This window comes from Gopherus evgoodei, chromosome 5 (genome assembly GCF_007399415.2).
Source record: "Gopherus evgoodei ecotype Sinaloan lineage chromosome 5, rGopEvg1_v1.p, whole genome shotgun sequence".
NCBI classification, from domain to species: domain Eukaryota; kingdom Metazoa; phylum Chordata; order Testudines; family Testudinidae; genus Gopherus; species Gopherus evgoodei.
In genome coordinates this window covers 109,221,620-109,240,681 of record NC_044326.1, presented here as the reverse complement: position 1 = coordinate 109,240,681, position 19,062 = coordinate 109,221,620, and the positions used below count along the sequence as shown (strand labels likewise).

The window sequence follows — 19,062 nt, the reverse complement described above, 5'->3', positions numbered from 1 at the left end:
AACTTATCCTGACAGTATTGGTAATTGAAAGGTGTGTTCATGCCCAGTCTCAAGGAGCTTTTAACTCCGTTTCACCCAGTTCATAACAGTACCTTGGCCATTCCTCTGTACAGGAATGAATTTTGCCCATGCTGAATAAATTGTATCAAAAAAGATAAATGAAAATTATGTTATCTCACTGATCCTCCACTGTGGAATATACATGTTCCCCAGAACAATCTGTTCTCACAGCAACTAAATATGAGTAGAATACTTAGACCTGGGTTGTTGCCAGTAGTGAGGTGACTCTTGGAACATGTGATCCCTGTGGGATTACAACTGTGTGTGGGCCCTGGAGCCACCCTTAGCTAAATGGGCAAGTGGACTCCATGTCACTGTAACCCCAACAGCACATGAGCCACTTGGTACAACTGGCTGGTGTAGAGGTTTCATCTTTGAATCATTAGGTACTGGCCATGGCTGAAGGTAGAGGACAGACTAGATGGACAGTGGTTTGTTATGATCTGGTGAGTCCAATGTTTCTGTCTGGTTTACCTCTACTGTCTGTTGAGGAATCACAAACTACCTATTTGGGTTTCTTTTAATGCCTACTGGTCCAAATTTTGCTATCATTTATACCCTGTACAAATCCACTAAAGATGATGGTTTTGCTTGCATGTAAATTAAGACGAAAATATGGCCCACAAACTTTAACACCAAAGTTTAATGAAGAAAAAAATTATAGAAGAATCCAAGATCAATCCAGATTGCTGTCTGTAGCAGCTGTCAGCACAGTTCAAAATCAGCTCTCTTAGAAGCGAGCAGACACTATTACCTAGCCTTATACACTTCTGGCAGAAAATGGTTCTAACTCAGACTAGATTCTCCAAGAATAGAGTAAGAAAGCGCCCTAGGCTCCATTGACTAATAGAAATATAACAACTGATGTGAGCTCCAGCTTAACACAGATGCATATGTTTCAGATCTCAGCAACCCTTCAGTAGCTGTTCAAAGCAGATGGATCACCACATACATGGATGCTATGAACTGATCTGCTAAAAGCTGTTTAGCTGTAGCTTTGGAGATCACTGCTGCTTGCTTTCCATAGTACCTACTGCAGAGTAAGATGCAAAAGCCACCACTTATTTTCTTTCCTTGGAGATGGGAAAGTCCTATCCTTTGAGCAGCTGATAAAACTTTATTAAATATGATGGCAAACTGATAATGAAAACTGGAAAGTGACACTGGATTTTCAAATTGCAACAAAATGTGGATGAAATCTTGAACTTTGGCTAGAGATGGAGAAGTGGTAGTATTTGCCAGGAAGAGTAGCTAACACCTTTGAGATCTCCCACAAATGGCTTATTCTCTGGCTGGAGTCCTATAAAGTATATCTGTTGAGAGAGATGCATCAGCTGAGCATGAAACTAAGTTATGGGCCCATTGTAGTTCTTTGATGTGATTAGATTAAACATGATGAACTTCATTCACCACTGCATTATTCCTGTCTTATACACAGATATAAAACTGGAGTGTAAACACAGTACTTCATCTTGTCCAATGTTTCTATACAATGAAATATTTACTTAGTCGCTAAGTAAAGAAAATGTATAATCATCAGCCTCTTAGCAAGGATGTTTTTGGTCATTTTTAAAGGACCTTATCCAAGGTCCATTGAAATCCCTGGGAGTCTTCATTAATTTCAGTGGGTTTGGGACAAAAGCCACAAGGCACATACATTGTTGGAAATTATTCTGATATACTGGTTTGCTTGACAGCCTTTGGCAAATGTGTCATGCCCCATATGTAATCTTCAACTTTGATATAATGCAATACAAGTAAATCACCATTTTTAAATTAAGGGTATTTGATTTTTTTTTAAGTAACACAGGTAAATTCTACATGTTGAAATGAAATTGAAACAATGGATTGATAGATGCTGGGGTGTATTAAATTATTTATACAATTATGTTCTATAGTAAAGTTTGTGAGGAAAGTTTTATTCTTTTTTTGGTTTTTGTAAACACAGAAAACTTTGCTTTGCTACTCTGCTGTGAAGCCTCATGTCCCCCATCAGCCTGGGGACTACCTTTCCCAGGATTCCAGCTGTCTGGCTGAGAGAGAAAGGCGTCTTGCCCCTTCCACATTTAAGACTCCTTTATTGGGCCCTACCTAAAGTTAGTAGCCACCTTGGAATTACTTTTCCAATCACACCTTTGTCTCTTGCTTCTGTTTGCAGAAGAATCACCTCAATGAGATATGGCTCTGGGGACTCCTTTAGTCTCGAAGAGGCAATACTCCCCCCCTACAGCTACATACCCATGAGTGGCAAAGCCACTAGTGAACAAGTACCAGTAAAACCTTCATACGACCCCATCTCATCATACACTGTGTGTAGGTTTTAGAGCTTTTTTAGAAATGTTACTGGTTGTTTTTGTAGTTCTCCTCCTATAAAGTTACCATGAATCCAATTATTCAGAGATCAAAGACTAAACAGAAACCGTTAAATAGCTTTAACAATCATATGAATTTACAGTTCATTATCTAGAGCTAAAACAAATGCTGTGTATCTCATTGAGAAGCTGGGGATCTCCATTTCCAGTGATATAAGGCTTCAGGCCCCCATTCTCCAATAGGGGCCAGACTCTCTGGTTGGACTATATCTCCCATAATGTATTGTTGCAGTTCAAATGTATGGGAGACTGCAGTGCATCGTGAGCAATGTAGTCCAGCCCAGGAGAACGGGCAGTTCAAGTGGACAAACATAATATCAAATTGATCCAAAATAAAATATTGAGATTTGGTTTGACCAACCAAAATAGTTTGATTTAGCTTTACTCAGCTTGAAACAAAATATTTGTTGTTTTGATTTTTCCCAACAGGAAATGGAACCAACTTCCGCAAACTTGAAATTTTCCTGTTGAAAGTATTTTTGCAGAAACTACATTTTCTTCACAGCTTCCAGCCAGCTCTCCCAGAAAGCTTAGGCAGTGGGAGGCACATCTGAGAGAGCTGGAAAGCAGCTGAAATGAGGGGGGGAGCCTATATAAGAACTTCAGGGAATATCAGAGACCAATAATACTGTAATGCAGTGATTAAAGTAGATTGAAACAGCCAACCCAGGAGTATGAGGGCTCTGTGATAGTTCTGTTTACCCAAGCCAGCAAGAGGAAGGGGAGCTCCCCATGGCTTTTAGCAAAAGAGAGCAAGCTCCACTCTTGCCCCCCCACTCACGCACACATTCACCTTACTTTAACCCTTCCTCATAATATACATACTAATAGACAAATGGTACATTCTGAGATGCCTCCAGCTGAGCAAATAAGCACATACTGCTAATCATTCTTCTGTTTTTTAAACAGATGAAGGATATTTATGGGGTGAATTAGAATCCAATTGAATATGAGCAATACCAGATAGCGTGCCATTTTATTTTTTGATTTAAACAACAAGGGATGCATGAGATGGTTCCTGAAGGACTCATGGACTCTGTAGGTTAAGGCAATATGAGGGTAGATCCACCAAGCAGGGTGTTAGAATTAAGTGATCCCTACTATAGGCTGATTTAAGATATAGTCAAATGAATTGACCCCTTACAACTATGAGTACCTTCATTGTACAGATCAGACCAAATCCCACTCACTTAAATCACAGGAGTAATCTCCCTAAAACCAACAGGATAACTCATGTGAGTGAGGCCACAGGGGTTTGATCCTTCATGTACACAAGCAAGCTACTATATAAAAACTCTTATCAGAGTCTTTATCGTAATGCTACTGCAGTGGCTGCAACTTCTGAGCAACAAGATGCATGTGACGATCAATTGAGGAGATTGGGATATGTCAAATGTAGCAGGGTTTTGTTTTACATAATTATAGATCTAGACAGAAAAGTATGGTCAGTCCAATGAGGAATTTATAAGTCTCTCTGTTCTACTCTGATTTATATTGCAATAATCCCCTCTGAGAAATCTGTCAGGTTTGTATTTTAAGCATTTGTTTTGCTTGTGTATCAGTTTCATGTGGCTGCCCTCCAAAATTGAAGTAGTAAACTACAGGCTATTGAGGCTATTTAGTTAGAGGACCTTTGAGAATACAATGGAAGGAGGTTAGTTATTGGTCTCTTTCACCATCTGTCAATCTTCTAACCATCTCTGAATTGATTGAGTCAGGTATTTTCAAACCAAACTGTAGTCAGTTGTGCCAAAAAAATTGTTTTGCTCACCACCCAACAAGGATTTAGCGCAGCCAATGTTGTACACTTCACTTTTCAATGATGAATCTGGACGTCTTCCCAGATTATTTATACAGAGCATCTGCCCCTCTAACTTACAGCCCCAAAGGATGAGGTTGACTAGGAACAGACAGAACAACTACAGTATCTTACTCCTGCCTTTCTTCCCATCTCTCTTTCTGTAAAACAGCTGTGCATAACCCCTCCAAACACCTGTCTGTTGACTGGATATTTAGAGAATACAAACTGAAAACATCTACTGCTTTGGCCACCTTGAACATGTGGGTTTATATACCACTGCTGAGCCACCTCCAGAACAAACAAGCCAGTTGTTTGACTGGAGATGGAAGGAAAAGAGAGAGGGTAGGGATCCCAGATCCCAATTCTTTTTTTTTTTTCCCTTCTCTTCACTATTCTCTGTTTTCTCTTTTCTATTTTTGGTAGAATGCAGATCACATCTGGAAAAGATACTTCATAATAATGGTCATGAGTTAGGTGATTTTTGTAATCCCTGGCTAAGGTGGTCTGCTAAAGTGGGTAGTATCCCTTTAAATAGTTTGAGTCCTCTAATGCCCTTCACTGTCTGTCTTCAAAGTGACCAGAGATCTGTCAGAACAGCAGTGTGCATTATTCATAGATTCCAAAGCCAGAAGGGACCATTGTGATTATCTAGTCTGACCTCCAACATAGCACAGATCAAAGAACTTCCTCCACAATAATTCCAAGAGTGTGTCTCTTAGAAAAACATCTCGATTTAAAAATTGCCAGTGATGGAGAATCCACCACAACCCTTGATAAGTTGTTCCAATGGTTAATTAAGCTCTTTTTTTTTTAAATATATCTTCCAGGCTGAATATGTCTACTTTCAACTTCCAGCCATTAGATCAAGTTATAACTTTCTTTGGTAAACTGAAGAGCCCATTGTTAAATATTTGTTTCCTAGGTAAATACTTACCAGACTGTAATCAAGTCACCCCTTAACCATCTCTGTGTTAAGCTAAATAGATAGCGCCTGGTGCCCGGGCAGCATGCAGCAGAGTTCTTTGTGATGAATCTCAAGGTTTCAACCCTTCTGCTGAACCCTGTGGGTGTCAATATGAGGCCACGTGATGGGATTTCTCTTTTTTTCAATTTGCTTTTTTAAAAACCTATGAAATTACACACAAAAACTGCTTATGTACAAGAAGGCCAAATTAAGGTTGCATTTCCTGACTCCTGTGTGCTTGACTTTGTAACTTTAGTAATGTTCTTTTAAAGTAGGGTTTGGGGACAGGTAATATGTAGGTAGATCTGTGTGTTTATTTTGATCCCACTCTTCCCATATGATTCCTTCATACTACATTTGTGGTGTAGAGACAAACACACAACAGCAGTCATTCTATGTTTTAGTGAGCATATTCTGGCTAGTAATACTAATGTTTATAACCAATAGCACTTATGCAGTGTTTCAGACGTTAGGTATGGTAAGTATGCTTGTATGGTAAGTAACATCTGCATTTTATAGAGGGGCAGTGTAGGACACCAGAGGATGAGTGAACTGTTCAAGATTACACTTGGAGTAATTCACCATTATGCAGAGGGCCAGCACATGGGCAAAAGTGACCAGGGCCGGCTCCAGGCACCAGCTTATCAAGCAGGTGCTTGAGGTGGCAACTCTGAGGCGGGGCAGCACTTTCAGGTATTTGGTGGCAATTCGGTGGAGGGTCTCTCACTCCCTCTTGGAGCGAAGGACCTCCCACTGAATTGCCGCAGATCATGATCACGATCGCGGAGGGGGGTGTTTTTGTTTTTTGGGGTTTCTTTTTTTGGCTGCTTGGGGCAGCAAAACCCTGGAGCTGGCCCTGAAAGTGTCTTTACACACCTCCAGGGTTCTGGTCTGCTCCAGGGGCTGATTTAGCCCTTGGTATCATTTAGAGTAGCCAGAAGGTTGCTCTGAATTATGGCAGCTTTCCCTCAAGCAGCATTTGGGCTGCTTCACCATCCAGAAGAGCTGGAGTGCAGATCACATGCCAGTCTCTCTTGCAGAGTTGTAGTCTACCTCTCCTTACAGATTCCTCCAGGATAAAATCAGAGAACTGCAGTCCTCACTATCACCCTGCAAAGAAAGAGCCCTAAGAAAATAGACAGGCCTTTCACTAAACACAAAATTGTTTAGTCAGACAAGTGGAGGAAGAGAATTCCAGAGCTGTCAGACAAGTGGAGGAAGAGAATTCCAGAGCTGAGAGCGCACCAGTTAGAGGCTGTTAGCAAAAACATCCTAGCTCCTCTCAACGGCTAGGGTAGCACATGTGGAAAGAGGCAGATTCTAAGGCAGCCAGGCCAAACTCATGTAGGACTTTCATGATCAAAATTAACACCTTGAATTGAACCCAGGTGCAAACTGGAAGCTTCTACAAGCTTTGGAGAACAGCTGCTATCTGGTTGTTAAAACAACGAGGAGTCCTTGTGGCACCTTAGAGACTAACAAATTTATTTGGGCATAAGCTTTCGTAGGCTAAAACCCACTTCGTCAGATGCATGGAGTGAAAAATACGGTAGGCAGTATAAATACACAGCACATGAAAAGATGAGAGTTGCCATACCATGTGATGGATGGGAAGGAGGGCCGTCAGTGCTAACAAGGCTGATTCAGTTAAGGTGGAAGTGGCCTATTCTTAACAGTTGACAAGAAGGGGTGAACATCAAGAGAGGGAAAATTACTTTTGTAGTGCTATCGAGGCCAATGCAATCAGGGTGGACCTTGCCCATTTCCAACAGCTGACAAGAAGGTGTGAGTATCAGCAGAGGAAAAATTACTTTTTGTAGTGACCCATCCACTCCCAGTCTTTATTCAGGCCTAATTTAATGGTGTCCTGTTTGCAAATTAATTCCCGCTCTGCCATTTCTCACTGAAGTCTGTTTTTGAAGTTTTGTTGTTGAAGAATTGCCACTTTTAAGTCTATTATTTAGTGTCCAGGGAGAGTGAAGTGTTCTCCCACTGGTTTTTGAATGTTATGATTCCTGATGTCAGATTTGTGTCCATTTATTTATTGTCCGGTTTGGCCAATGTACCTGACAGAGGGGCATTGCTGGCTCATGATGACATATATCATATTGGTAGATGTGCAGGTGAATGAGCCCCTGATGGTGTGGCTGATGTGGTTTGGTCCTACGATGGTGTCCCTTTAATAGATATGTAGACAGAATGAGCAACGCAGTTTGTTACAGGGACTGGTTCCTGGGTTAGTGTTTCTGTTGTGTGGTGTGTAGTGGCTGGTGAGTATTTGCTTCAGGTTGAGGGGGCTGTCTGTAAGCGAGGACTGGTTGTTGTTTTTCACACCACTAATTTATCAAGCCTTGTGTCCTGCACCATCTGTAGCTTCTGAATATTCATTAAAGGTAGCCCCCTTTCAATAAGTCAGTTTGGAGACCACCAAGACAAGGATGATGACAGTGAGGTGCACACCAGATAGAAATAGTCACAGTCAGCTAGCCCATGCTCGGGAAGCCTCTGTCACACTAAAGGGTCAGCATTCCACTAACAATATATAAAAGGGGAGAGTTTCAAAGAGGAGTTTGGTGCCCAACTCCCATTGACTTTCACAATGCACATGTGAGAGAGTTTAACAGTGTATCATAAAGACCACTCTTGGATGTGATGACAATCCATGGCTCCAAATCTGAAATATTCACAAGCCGCCTTAATTTCCAAAGATGTTCTAGTCTAGACATGGCACAGCAGCGTTCTAACAAGAATAGGAATTACTGTACCACACAATTACTGGAGTAAATGTTGCATCTGACAGTAATAGGTTAGTAAGCATTAGGTCCATTTCTTCTTCATTAATGATGCACGTTACTCCTGCTGCTCTGCAGACTACTAGCCAAAAATCACTAAGCTAGTTAATGAATATTCATTTTTAAAGGGTTTGTGACACTTGAGGGTCTGAAGTAACTAGTTACCTGTCACAATGAGGCATTGAAGACACTTAAGATGTTTGCCAGTTAAATGCCAGCTATCTACTGAAAGGCACGTACTCAAGTTCTAGTCTCAGAACTTTTTCGGAATATATTAGTTGCAGCAAACAGGCCCTTGGCTACAACCAAACGGCACATAGCACCAGTGGATTTACGCTTCTCTGATCCTGCTGATGCTGTGCAAGGTCACTTCCACCCCCACCCAGTCCCATAAGTGTAGGAGATATGTTATTATCACACCAGCTAGGAGTCAGTTGGCAGTTATGGAGAGAATGGGGCAAGGAGGAAAAAGGGTTACAGCAATATGGTCACATGAGATGATCAGAGGTGGACAGGAGCTCTTACATCACTGAGAACATGATTAAACTCTTACTACTCTTGCTCTTAGGCTAAGATTAAGCAATTAGAACTATGTTTTCTTTTTTTTTAAAAAAGAAACTTCATTGTACACAGTGCCTAATATTATCTTCTAAAAACAAATTGGAGGGCTAAATCTTCTGAGGAGCAGAGCAGACTGAAAGCGCTCAGCAGCTCCATACCGTGCAGGAGAGATCTCTGTTTGTTCATAACATGGCTAGAAAGCAGAGTCGCTGGGTCCAGGACAGGCAAGTACTGCTGTTTCTAAAAGTTTCACTGCGCAGATTGTAGGTAGCAGAAACATAGAGGAAGAAATGGGGGACAAAAGTGAAGATAAGGGCTATTTGTTTTCTATTTAGATACTGTTCTTTTTCAAATGTACATGCTTTTATTTTTTGCTTCCCCCTTTTTTGCTACCGCTCCAGTGTATTCTGTTGCAATACAGACTTAACCTAAAAGACAGGTTGTAACAGGGTAATTCTACCCTCAATGTATTCTGAATAACTTTGCGCTCGGGATCTAAACTCTCTTAAAACAAAAGGTTGAAATTCACAACCTGTACATGGATGAACCCAAAGCCTATGTACTAAAATCCTCAAAATAGGCCTGGTGCTGGCTCTCTGCACAGGGTGAATTTCATCCTTAGGGTAATCATACCTACCCCCTTGTATCGTCGGGTACGCAAATGTATTCTTTGTAGAATCCATTGGTCTGACCAGAGCTTCTTTTGCTGAGCCTGGAAAGAGAGAAGCTATCATGTTGAACAGAATCGAAGAGAGTCACAAAGTAGCCAGAGCCTTACATCTCAGCACTGCTTTGTGTTACTACAGTGATGCATGGTGACATGCACCCATGATGCTTCAAAAATAGCAATGCAATACTGGGAAAGCCTACTCCAGTTACTCTGTAGCTCACTCCCATGCAATTCACTGAATAAGTGGCTATCTAGCGCCTCATGAATAAGTCCTACTGATTTAATATCTTTCCAGTTGTAGCTTTCTAAGCATCATGCAAAAAAGCTTTGCCACCCTTAGTGAAAAATGTTCACTGCAGCTGGGATGGACATTCAATTTAAAGCCTGTTCCTCCATCATATAACAAAGAGATTTTAAGTGCAAAACTTTTTCAAACAAAGTATGTTTCAAATTCTTTAAAGCAACACCAGCTTTTGGAGTTTAATAGTTTCTAAGGCATGCAAGCAGTTTCCTCCAAGTATCCGCACAGCACGATGCCACTAATCTTAAAGCAACTGCTAACCATAGTGTTCTTTTTGTCTTTTTTTTGTAGGCTCACACTGGAAATCACCATTAACACCAAGTAAGAGTGAGAAAAGAACCTAGTCCTTACACGTTCATTAAAGGGAATTGAATGCAGGGAGGGGAGAACAGAATGAAAGAGGAATCATACATATAAAGGACACCAGGAAGCTCCAGGGAGAGAGAATGAGTTCAAAGTATAGCACTAAAATGGAGAGGAGACATATATTTGTTGCTGTAAGAAATAGTTTCTCCTGATAATTCAACTGAACATAATATTGCAGCAGGAGACACTGAAAACATACAGGGTACAGGCACAAAATTAAAGCTCTCTAAAAAGGCTAAAGAGAGATTAGGTTGCAGTGGAAAATTGATACAAGAATAAAATATTTGCCAAGATATTCTAAGATTCTTATTATAGTCACTGTTAATTCTTGTATCACTTTTCTTTTAATTAGCAAGTACTGGCAGGTCTCAGGGGGCAACGGTTTTCTGTGCCAGCGCTCAGCTGGTATTGTCCTTTCGACCGCTCTTTGGAGTTATCAAAGAGCAGGCTCTTCTGTATGCTGTTCTTTTGTCTCTTCCAGCTCTTTCTAGAACTTCCCCTCCTGCAACCAGGAGGACTAACCCTCTCCCCATACTCCAAGACTTGCATAGATCATTTTGTGTTTGTTAAACATCTTCCAAATTCACATTCAGACGAGGAGTATAGGTGGGTGGGCCTGGTATAGGGGAGAATTTTAGCTAATAAAACTGATAATTGAGTACAAGTTTGTATTCCTTTACCCATTTTAGCCTCTTAATAGAGATCCCTTTTAACTGTTGCAGTTCTCATTGAGAGTTTCATATATATATAATGCCATGTGATTTATCCTACTGGTACTGTAAATGGTTTATTCTTCAGTCAGTCACATAAGTGCGTGTTACTATGCATCATTTAATGAAGTGAGCTAGAAGAAAACACAAAAATGAATGAAAATCCTTAGCTTCACACCTGAGAACACGCATGCCGAGTTCTGAGACCACGTTTATTGTGACAAGCTTTTCTGTTTAATTTGTTTCTGTTACTGGATTTAAAAAGTATCCATGATAAGTTGAATTTGTGCTTTCTGTTTGCTTGCCTAATTCGTGCTATAGCAAGTACAGGAAATGTAATGAATGTTTTGATAATATTCCTCTGAGAAATCTGAAGAGATAGCACTGAATTATGAAAGTTATTAGAATTATCTCAGGCTCTTTATGATGGCTTATGAATTCCATTCCTGCATTTTCATTTTCAAGCAGACAGACACCCCAGAAGAGGTAACTTGAACTTTGCAGAGATAAGGACCTTGGATGATGATTATCTATATTATATTATAGCACTTAAATCACGGCCCCATTGTGCTAAGCACTGTACCAGTACATAGTAAGCAATAATCCCTGCCACAAAGATCTTAAAATCCGAGACAAGGCAGAAATAGGATAGGAAGGGAAACAGTGAGATTGTGACTTTCCCAAGGTCACACAGCCAATCAGTAGCAGAGCCTGAAATAAAATCCAGATCTCATGACTCCCAGTGTAGCTGCCAACCAGACATGTTGCATGATAAACATTCCTGTGAATACCTGTTGTTTCAAGTTATCTGAAAAATGCAACAAACCTGTAATATCCAGCAAGCCTGTAAAGAAGCAATCCAATCCCTTCTCCTCCTCTTCAGCTGTAGGCAAGGTACTATTTTATAGCTGAACACACGGTTATGGCAACCTAAGAAGAATAGATTAAAAACTGAAGCTTCCCTCAAGATTGGCCTTGAGTTTGAAATTAATACAGTAAGGGACAGCCCATGCTTTAAGGCAGGGGTAGGCAACCTATGGCACGCGTGCCATAGGTTGCCTACCACTGCCTTAACTGCTTGAGTCCTGGCCACTGGTCCATGGGGCTCTGCAGTTTAATTTTGTTTTAAATCAAGCTTCTTAAACATTTTTAAAACCTTATTTACTTTACATATAACAATAGTTTAGTTATATATTATAGACTTATAGAAAGAGACCTTCTAAAAACTTCAAAATATATTACTGGCACGCAAAACCTTAAATTAGAGTGAATAAATTAAGACTCGGCACACCACGTCTGAAAGGTTGCTGACCCCTGCTCTAAGGCTTAGCTGGGTTTCACGCTCAGTTTGTTATTACAATTATTTGCTATCCCTACATGTTTACAGTACCAGTATAAGAAAATGATAGTCTAGAGTTTAAGGCACTGGACTGGGCCTCAGGAGCTTTGAGTTCAATTTCTGGCTCTACCACGGATTTCCTCCAACCTTGGGAAAGTGACTTAATCTCTGTGTGTGCCTCAATTTCCATCTGTAAAATGGGGCTTTCCTTTTTCTCACTCTATTTAGATTATAAGCACTTTGAGATGGCTACTCGTGTGTGTGTGTCTGTGTGTTGTGCGTGCGCAGTCTGTAGTACAGTGGGACTCCATCTTGAATGGAGCCTCTAGGGGCTACCATAACATACATAAAAAAGTAATAACTATACTATGTATTATACATAACACTACTATATACTCTGCCTGTGGCACATAATAGGCTAGTCTCCTGTGAGCTGTGTAATACCTTGGTTTACTTTTGGTTGTTCGGTTTAGTGTGAGGGTGATGTTGGTGGCCTGTGATATACAAATGAGTCTATCTATTGGTCCTTTCTGGCCTTCAGCTCTATGACTCTATGTGCTATTAGCTCTCTTGAATCCACCTTTCTCTTTTTTTTACTCCATTATAGAAGAGCTATTTCTTATATTGTATCTGTATGTAAATACTATGCCTTACTATGGGCAGGTGGGGCAATTTGCCCCAGGCTGCATGCCTCACAGGGGCCCCCATGAGAATATAGTATTCTACAGTATTGCAACTTTTTTTTTATCAAAGGGGCCCCTGAAATTGCTTTGCCCCAGGACCCCTGAGTCTTCTGGGCGGTCCTGCTATTATTTTATTATTGTTAGGCATCTAACACTTTTTTTAGACAGGGCATTTGCTCAGTTTGTATGCTCAGTTGCAGTAATTGGACACGCAGTTCTAGGTGCACAATACCACGGCTTGTGTGACTCAGACCTCCTTTTTTAAACAATGTAGTCATGTGTGCAGTGAAATGTAAGCACGGAAGCACAAGTGTTCGCTTTTTCTTTCAAATTCAGTGATTTTGTTTTTCTTTAACCTTTCTGCAGTGAGGTAATAAACTACTTTGGTAATTGATAGCTGACTCCAATTCAGATTAGTGCCCAAAGGTAGAAAACAGTGCTTAGAAAACAGATCCTGGAAAATCCCTAGAGAACTCCTAGTGCTGATTAAACTAACCAACCATTTCTGTCTATAAACACAGTAGAGAGAGCATTCATCTCCCATGAAAACGCTTGACTCTCAAGAAAGTGGTTTAAAGTTCTGAACTTTCAGCCTGTTGGTTTCTGCCTGTGGATTCTTTTAGTCTGACTTATCATCGTTGCTCTTTTCGATGCACATCTAATCTTCACCCAAAATTTTATTTATTTATTTTTTTTGCATGGCAGGAAATATGTGTACCGAAACACTGAACAGTACTGGAACTTCCTAACATTGAAAACAGTATGGCATGCACACTCAGAGTGTGTGTGTGTGTGTGTGTGTGTGTGTGTGTGTGTGTGTGTGTGTGTGAGAGAGAGAGAGAGAGAGAGAGAGAAAGAGAGAGAGAGCACGCAGATGGTCCCAGGGCTGGGTGTGTGTGTGTGTGTGTGTGTGTGTGTGTGTGTGTGTGTGTGTGTGTGAGAGAGAGAGAGAGAGAGAGAGAGAGCACGCAGATGGTCCCAGGGCTGGATGCTATGCTACATTCACAGTGCACATTCCTGATGAGTATTTTCTCCTAGCCCACAGCAGATTCCCCTCAGCTAGACTCCTCCCCATTGCAGAGCCCAAGTCACCAAAGCAATTTGTCAGCCCAAATGATACCTTCTCTATAGAATACATATGTCAGTGGTGGGGCGGGAGGGAAGGAGCTGTGCTCCTGTTCCAGGACTGGTTGCATAAAATTAAAAAGGGGGTGCTATTATAAAACAAGGTCTGAATTAACCTGAGAGATAATTAGTTTCTTTGCCAATAGGTCCTGGCAGTCCTGGTAGCAATGACAAACAAGCGGATAATGACCAATATTCCAGTGAGTACATATGTTTCTTCATTCTCTGTCTTTAGAATTTGCTGGTAGAAACTGTTTGGTTTTAGGTGAGTGAACAGCAATGAAACAAGAAGCCTTATCTCAGTCCTTCCTGGATTATGGGCCCCATTACGAAACCGATTGAACTGTCTCTGTTATAAGGCTTTACTCATAGAGAAGCAAGGCTTAATGGGCACTGAGCTAACACTACTCTCAAGTCAGAGCTGCGCAATTATTCCCATGAACTGAAGGCAATGGGACATGAGTGAAAAAGTGACCTGGGGAATTGCAGGACTAAATTGCTTGCCTTTCACATGCCTTTAATTTGGCACTGAGAGAGCCAGTCAAGGCACAGGGTAAATGTGTGCAGTCCTAGGTTGCATTCTCCAAACTTCTTCAAGCAGTTGGTCTGAGGGTGCTACTCCCTTTCTTGTATATGTTAAAACACATGTACATCTTGTGAGGAAGTGTTATTGCAGGTCTGTTTTCTATTACTCTTCTTAATAGTTGCTCAGCTATATGCATATTCAGTTTTCTCTAAGATCTAAACTTAGCTCCAGTGCAGATGTAGCTATATTTTAAATCACCTCAAGAAACTTTTTGGAAAGGATCAACTCCATCCTTGGTGGAGCTATGAAGATTCTATTTCCCCATTTTATCCCCCTACCATGGAGGTCCTTCTAAGTGGCCACCATCTTTTTTTATCTAGATCAGCTCTTCCTTTGGATCCAGGTAGTATCACTGCTAGTGCTTCACCTGTCAGAAACACTGCTATTGAATAATGCAATGTATCCCCCCACTGCTCTTCCCCAGAGTCTGAATCTATTGCTTCTTCATCACTCTTAGACTGGAGAAAGCTGGCGGTGGTCTGGGAAATAAAGCTAAGTTTCCCAGAATCCAGAAAATACCACTGTTTAAACAGTGAGAGAAGGTTGCTGTTGAATTGATGCAGTGCTCTATCAGCTTGGGGAGTGCTAGTGTATGTCTGAAAATCTCCCACGTTGCAGGGCAGAGAACCCTCTTTTAGGCCACCAGGCTAGCCTGTTAAACTTGAATGTGAAGGATGGAGCCATGAAAAATTATAATTAGAGAGAAACAGGGCCATTTTTCAGCAAGTGTCTCTTATTACATAAATCTTTCCTTGTACACATTCTTACTACTTGGCTGGGAAATACCTGTCAGGAAACAACAGATGGTGGGAAATAATAAAAGGAGACAAACTGCCTCATTTTTAAAAGAAATCTTTCTTTTTGTATCTCTGGTCATAGGTATTGTGCAGAATATTACTAAACTGTGTAACTCCTACATGTCTTTCTGTGATTACCATATTAAAAAAGAAATAATCACTTTAGTCACTGAATTTCAAATCTGCCTTGGTTTGCAGTACATGATTTTTTTTTTAAATTGTTCCTGGAACATGGGTGCTGAAAATGTATATTGGGGCTATTAACTCTCAAGGTGAACATTTTGTATTTTTATCATGATTAGAGTATTCCCACATGGCGAGAAATTATAACCTTAATGGCCTAAAGACATGTGCATGTGAATACACTCTGTACTGTTAGGAGTCTGATATTTAAGACAAAGACTCCAAAATGATCAGGGATGGGGGAGAAAGCCACTAAATCTTTCTTTGTTGCCTAAAGGCCTGGTTTTCAAAAAGGCTGCAAGGCTGACACCTAGTGAATGCATGAGGAGTAACAAATGTAACAAGATTCAAGAGAAATTAATAGCTTCAGCTGTACTGATGGAGGAGGGGCTAAGAGAAGAGATTAATTTGTTTGATGTTTATATATGTTTGAAGTTATGCCTGTGGAATGTGGTTGGTAAAATAATTTTCTCCACTTTTTGCAGATATTATTTTGCCAGTTGTGATTGCCTTGATAGTAATAACCCTTTCTGTGTTCATTCTGGTGGCTTTGTACAGAATGTGCCAGAGGAAAACCACAGGTATTTGTTGAACATTTTTCTGCAGCCAGGAACTCTTCGATATATTACTCCTTATTAAAGGAACACTGCAAATGTTTGTATTAAAATCTGACCTAGCATACAAATTTTATTGTATTCGGAGAGATAACCATGCTGATTTGAAAATATTTAGTCAAAAAAGGAATTAACACTTCTTTATTAAGATCACTATGGGGTATATGTACAGGAGGAAACAACACCTGTTGTAGAACACACAAATCCAATATGTTTAATGCTCTCTCTTCTTTAGCAGTTACCTAACAGCCAGCTCTGGTGACGCTGTCAATGACTCTAGTCTGCAGAGAGAAATTGCTTGGAAAAGCAAGGGGCAAAATAAGTTGTATTTGTTGTTAAAATCAGCTGTGTTCATTTTAGCTCTGTTCAAAGCACAAAGGAAAAAATCGATTTTTCCTTTTTTTGGAGAGATCCCATGTTTATATTTTCCCTTATCCACCATAAAATCCCAGGGAAAACAGTATTTTCATCAATAAGCAGTGATTTGGACAGAGCAGTCTGCCACCATTTCCAGTATTACCCATAAAATATTGAGGCTCACAGGGAGAAATAACTTTACTACATTAATTTTGCCAAACATATTGGGGAATGAGCTTAGTGGGCCAGAGGCAAATGCAGTGTGTTATTAAGTAGGAGAGACAAATTTGAATCCATAATGTGGTCTCTCTGCTTTCAAGCTGGCAAGAGCGGGGAGCTCTATGCAGGGATTTAGCTGTGAAATTCCTGGGGGCTGGAAATGTGGAGTTATAACAAAGCCTTGAAGCTACAGGCCAAGGTAAATAGCATGTTGTAATAAATTTTGAAAATGACAATGCAGACCGCAAAAACATAGAAGGGAAATGATTCCTTGCCTGGAAAATTACTGAATCTTCATTGCCAAGGAGTGAAGATTTTAGGTGGAGAGAATTTCTCTGCCTTTCCCCCTGCAAATACAAACTCAATCGAAGCAAATTCATTTTAAAATTGTAATGAATATTTGTGGACATCTTTTGAAGTATTTGCCTACCTCTAGGCTCACTAAACGTCCACACTCTTAAAACCAGTGCTGTAGAAATATATCTAATCTAACCCTCCTCGCCCACCCACCCACCCACAGGACAAGAATAAAGAATGTGGAATACATAGCATGCATAATTCATTGTTTCCGTGTCCACTTCTTGTCTAGAAGGCTAGAGACTGCAACATGGTAACTTTGGAATGTTACAGATATGAAAAGAAAGGGAAAACTTTTGTGTCTCAAATCACACCATGATGATACTGTTCATCACATTGTACTCTGATGTTCTGTGTCGATCCAACGCCGTGAAATTAGGATCAATGTGAAAATACTGATACATGAGAAGCCCCAAACAATAAGTTCAGGCCTCTAACTGTCATTGGTGTGTGGGGACAGTGGGAGTTCCAAATATGGCATGGCTGCAAAATTAAGCTTGCAAGACCTGGAACAAACCCATGAAAACTGAGATTATTCTTTGATGGGCAGTGATTGTAACTTGGACAATCGATACAGGAAAAACCATACAGCATTTCCCTTTAGCTTCATGGTCTTGTTGTGTGATCTTTTGTGAGTCATTTAATCCTTGTTCCTGAGTTTCTGTAAAAATTATGATAATTATACTTAGCCACCTTTACAAATTATGGTGACCCTGCATGATAAGTGCAAGTTGTTATTCCTGTTTGTTTATTATTTTATTAATATTTGATGCAGAGCTACAAAATCTCAAAATAGGGCTATACTAGTCATGGCTGTGTTTCAGCTTGTTATTTAGCCCACATCTAGGCAATCAGAATAACACATTTGTTTCTTCTTCCAGAGGGACAAGAGACTGGAACTGAACAGTAAGTTAAACTATGCCCCTGCAGTCCTTTAAGCCTAGTCACGTGGCTCTTGTGAAGGCAGCAATTTCTGAATGTTCTTAATTTTCTCCATTGAAATATAATAAACTGTTAACACCCATAAAAATACCCAAAAAGGGGAAACACCATTTTGAGAGTGTGTATTTCAGGGCACAGTTGTGCCACTTTGCTTTTTTTCTGTCCATTTCCTCTTTCTCTGCTTTTCTTTCCCATCTCCCTTCTTTTTTCTCTTGTTTCTCTTTTATTTTTTTTTCTTTTGCTCTCCTCCCCATTCCCTAACTCACTAATTCACTTCCATTCAATTAGATTGCATTTGCACGATGAGCTGTACATGTGTTGCCACAGAGTAAAATTGAGACAGATCCATCAGGGTACATGCTTCTTGGGATGGCTGGAGGGCCCACTGCTGACTCAGTGGGACCGAGACGTGTATCCATGAAGCTGAACTGTGTTTTGAGTGAAGAAACACAAAGCTTGGCTGGTGAGCTGCTTCTTGAACCTGTAGCCGTGTATGCCTGAGCTGCTTCTGTGGCCAGGTGTATTAGAGACATTGCAGGAGCAGAAAAGGAAGCTTCTCTCATCCCACAGCAGCTTCTCCCATTAGCCCTCCCCTCTGCACACCCACTTTGAGAAATGTTGGTTTAGGCCCTACAATCAGAGTGATGCAAGAAGATCTTTGTATCCATGCAAAGCCCTACTGAAGTCAGTGGGGATTCCCAACATGACATCCACCAAGATGGATCCTGTTACAGGATCATACCCTTAGTACTTTCTGCACTGACAAATATGCAGAAGTCATATACTAATTGTCTGTTCAAATGTCTCCCAACTAAAACAGAGCCACAACAGATAAAGAGGGTGTCAAACTTCTTTCTGTAAAGACAACTTCTCCTGAGACGGGTAAGTGGATGCTTTTCTTTGATCGAAAAGGCTGGGGAGAAGAGGAGTTTGGATGTCACTTGATGTTTACGCTGTCCCCGCCCCCTAAAAAAATCACAAAATGATTCCTTAGTAGCAGCCAAATAGTGACTTGAAGTAAATGCAGACTCTGTCTTTAATGACAGTTGGGGAAAAATTGCTTGTCTGAGGAGATTAAAGCTATGTTTATAGCTTAAACCTAGAAACAATCATAATAACATTTAGTATTATGAATTTGCACCATGCTAGGAGCAAGTTCAGTATTCCCCTGGAATAGCCATTTTCCCTGAGTAGAACTCCAACTGACCCAGTGGTGTGGACAGAAGGTACTTTCACATTGGCAGGATGCCACGTATGGAATAA

The 19,062-nt window shown here is 40.5% G+C and overlaps 1 protein-coding gene across 12 annotated transcripts in view; it reads left to right on the top strand.

Annotated features, from left to right (window-relative positions):
* The window catches only part of EMCN (endomucin), a 104,877-nt gene that overhangs the window by 62,658 nt on the left and 23,157 nt on the right, over positions 1-19,062 (top strand). For 10 of the 12 annotated variants that reach the window (XR_004000733.1, XR_004000732.1, XR_004000731.1 and 7 more), the window contains 5 exons: positions 9,813-9,842; positions 13,891-13,944; positions 15,796-15,891; positions 17,739-17,763; positions 18,620-18,681. Coding sequence is in view for 1 of the 12 variants with exons in the window: in XM_030565213.1 (XP_030421073.1) it covers positions 9,813-9,842; positions 13,891-13,944; positions 15,796-15,891; positions 17,739-17,763; positions 18,620-18,681 (267 nt within the window). In the remaining 11 variants the exon portion in view is untranslated. The remainder of the gene's footprint in view (positions 1-9,812; positions 9,843-13,890; positions 13,945-15,795; positions 15,892-17,738; positions 17,764-18,619; positions 18,682-19,062) is intronic. The other 2 variants (XR_004000734.1, XR_004000728.1) reach the window with 1 other exon arrangement.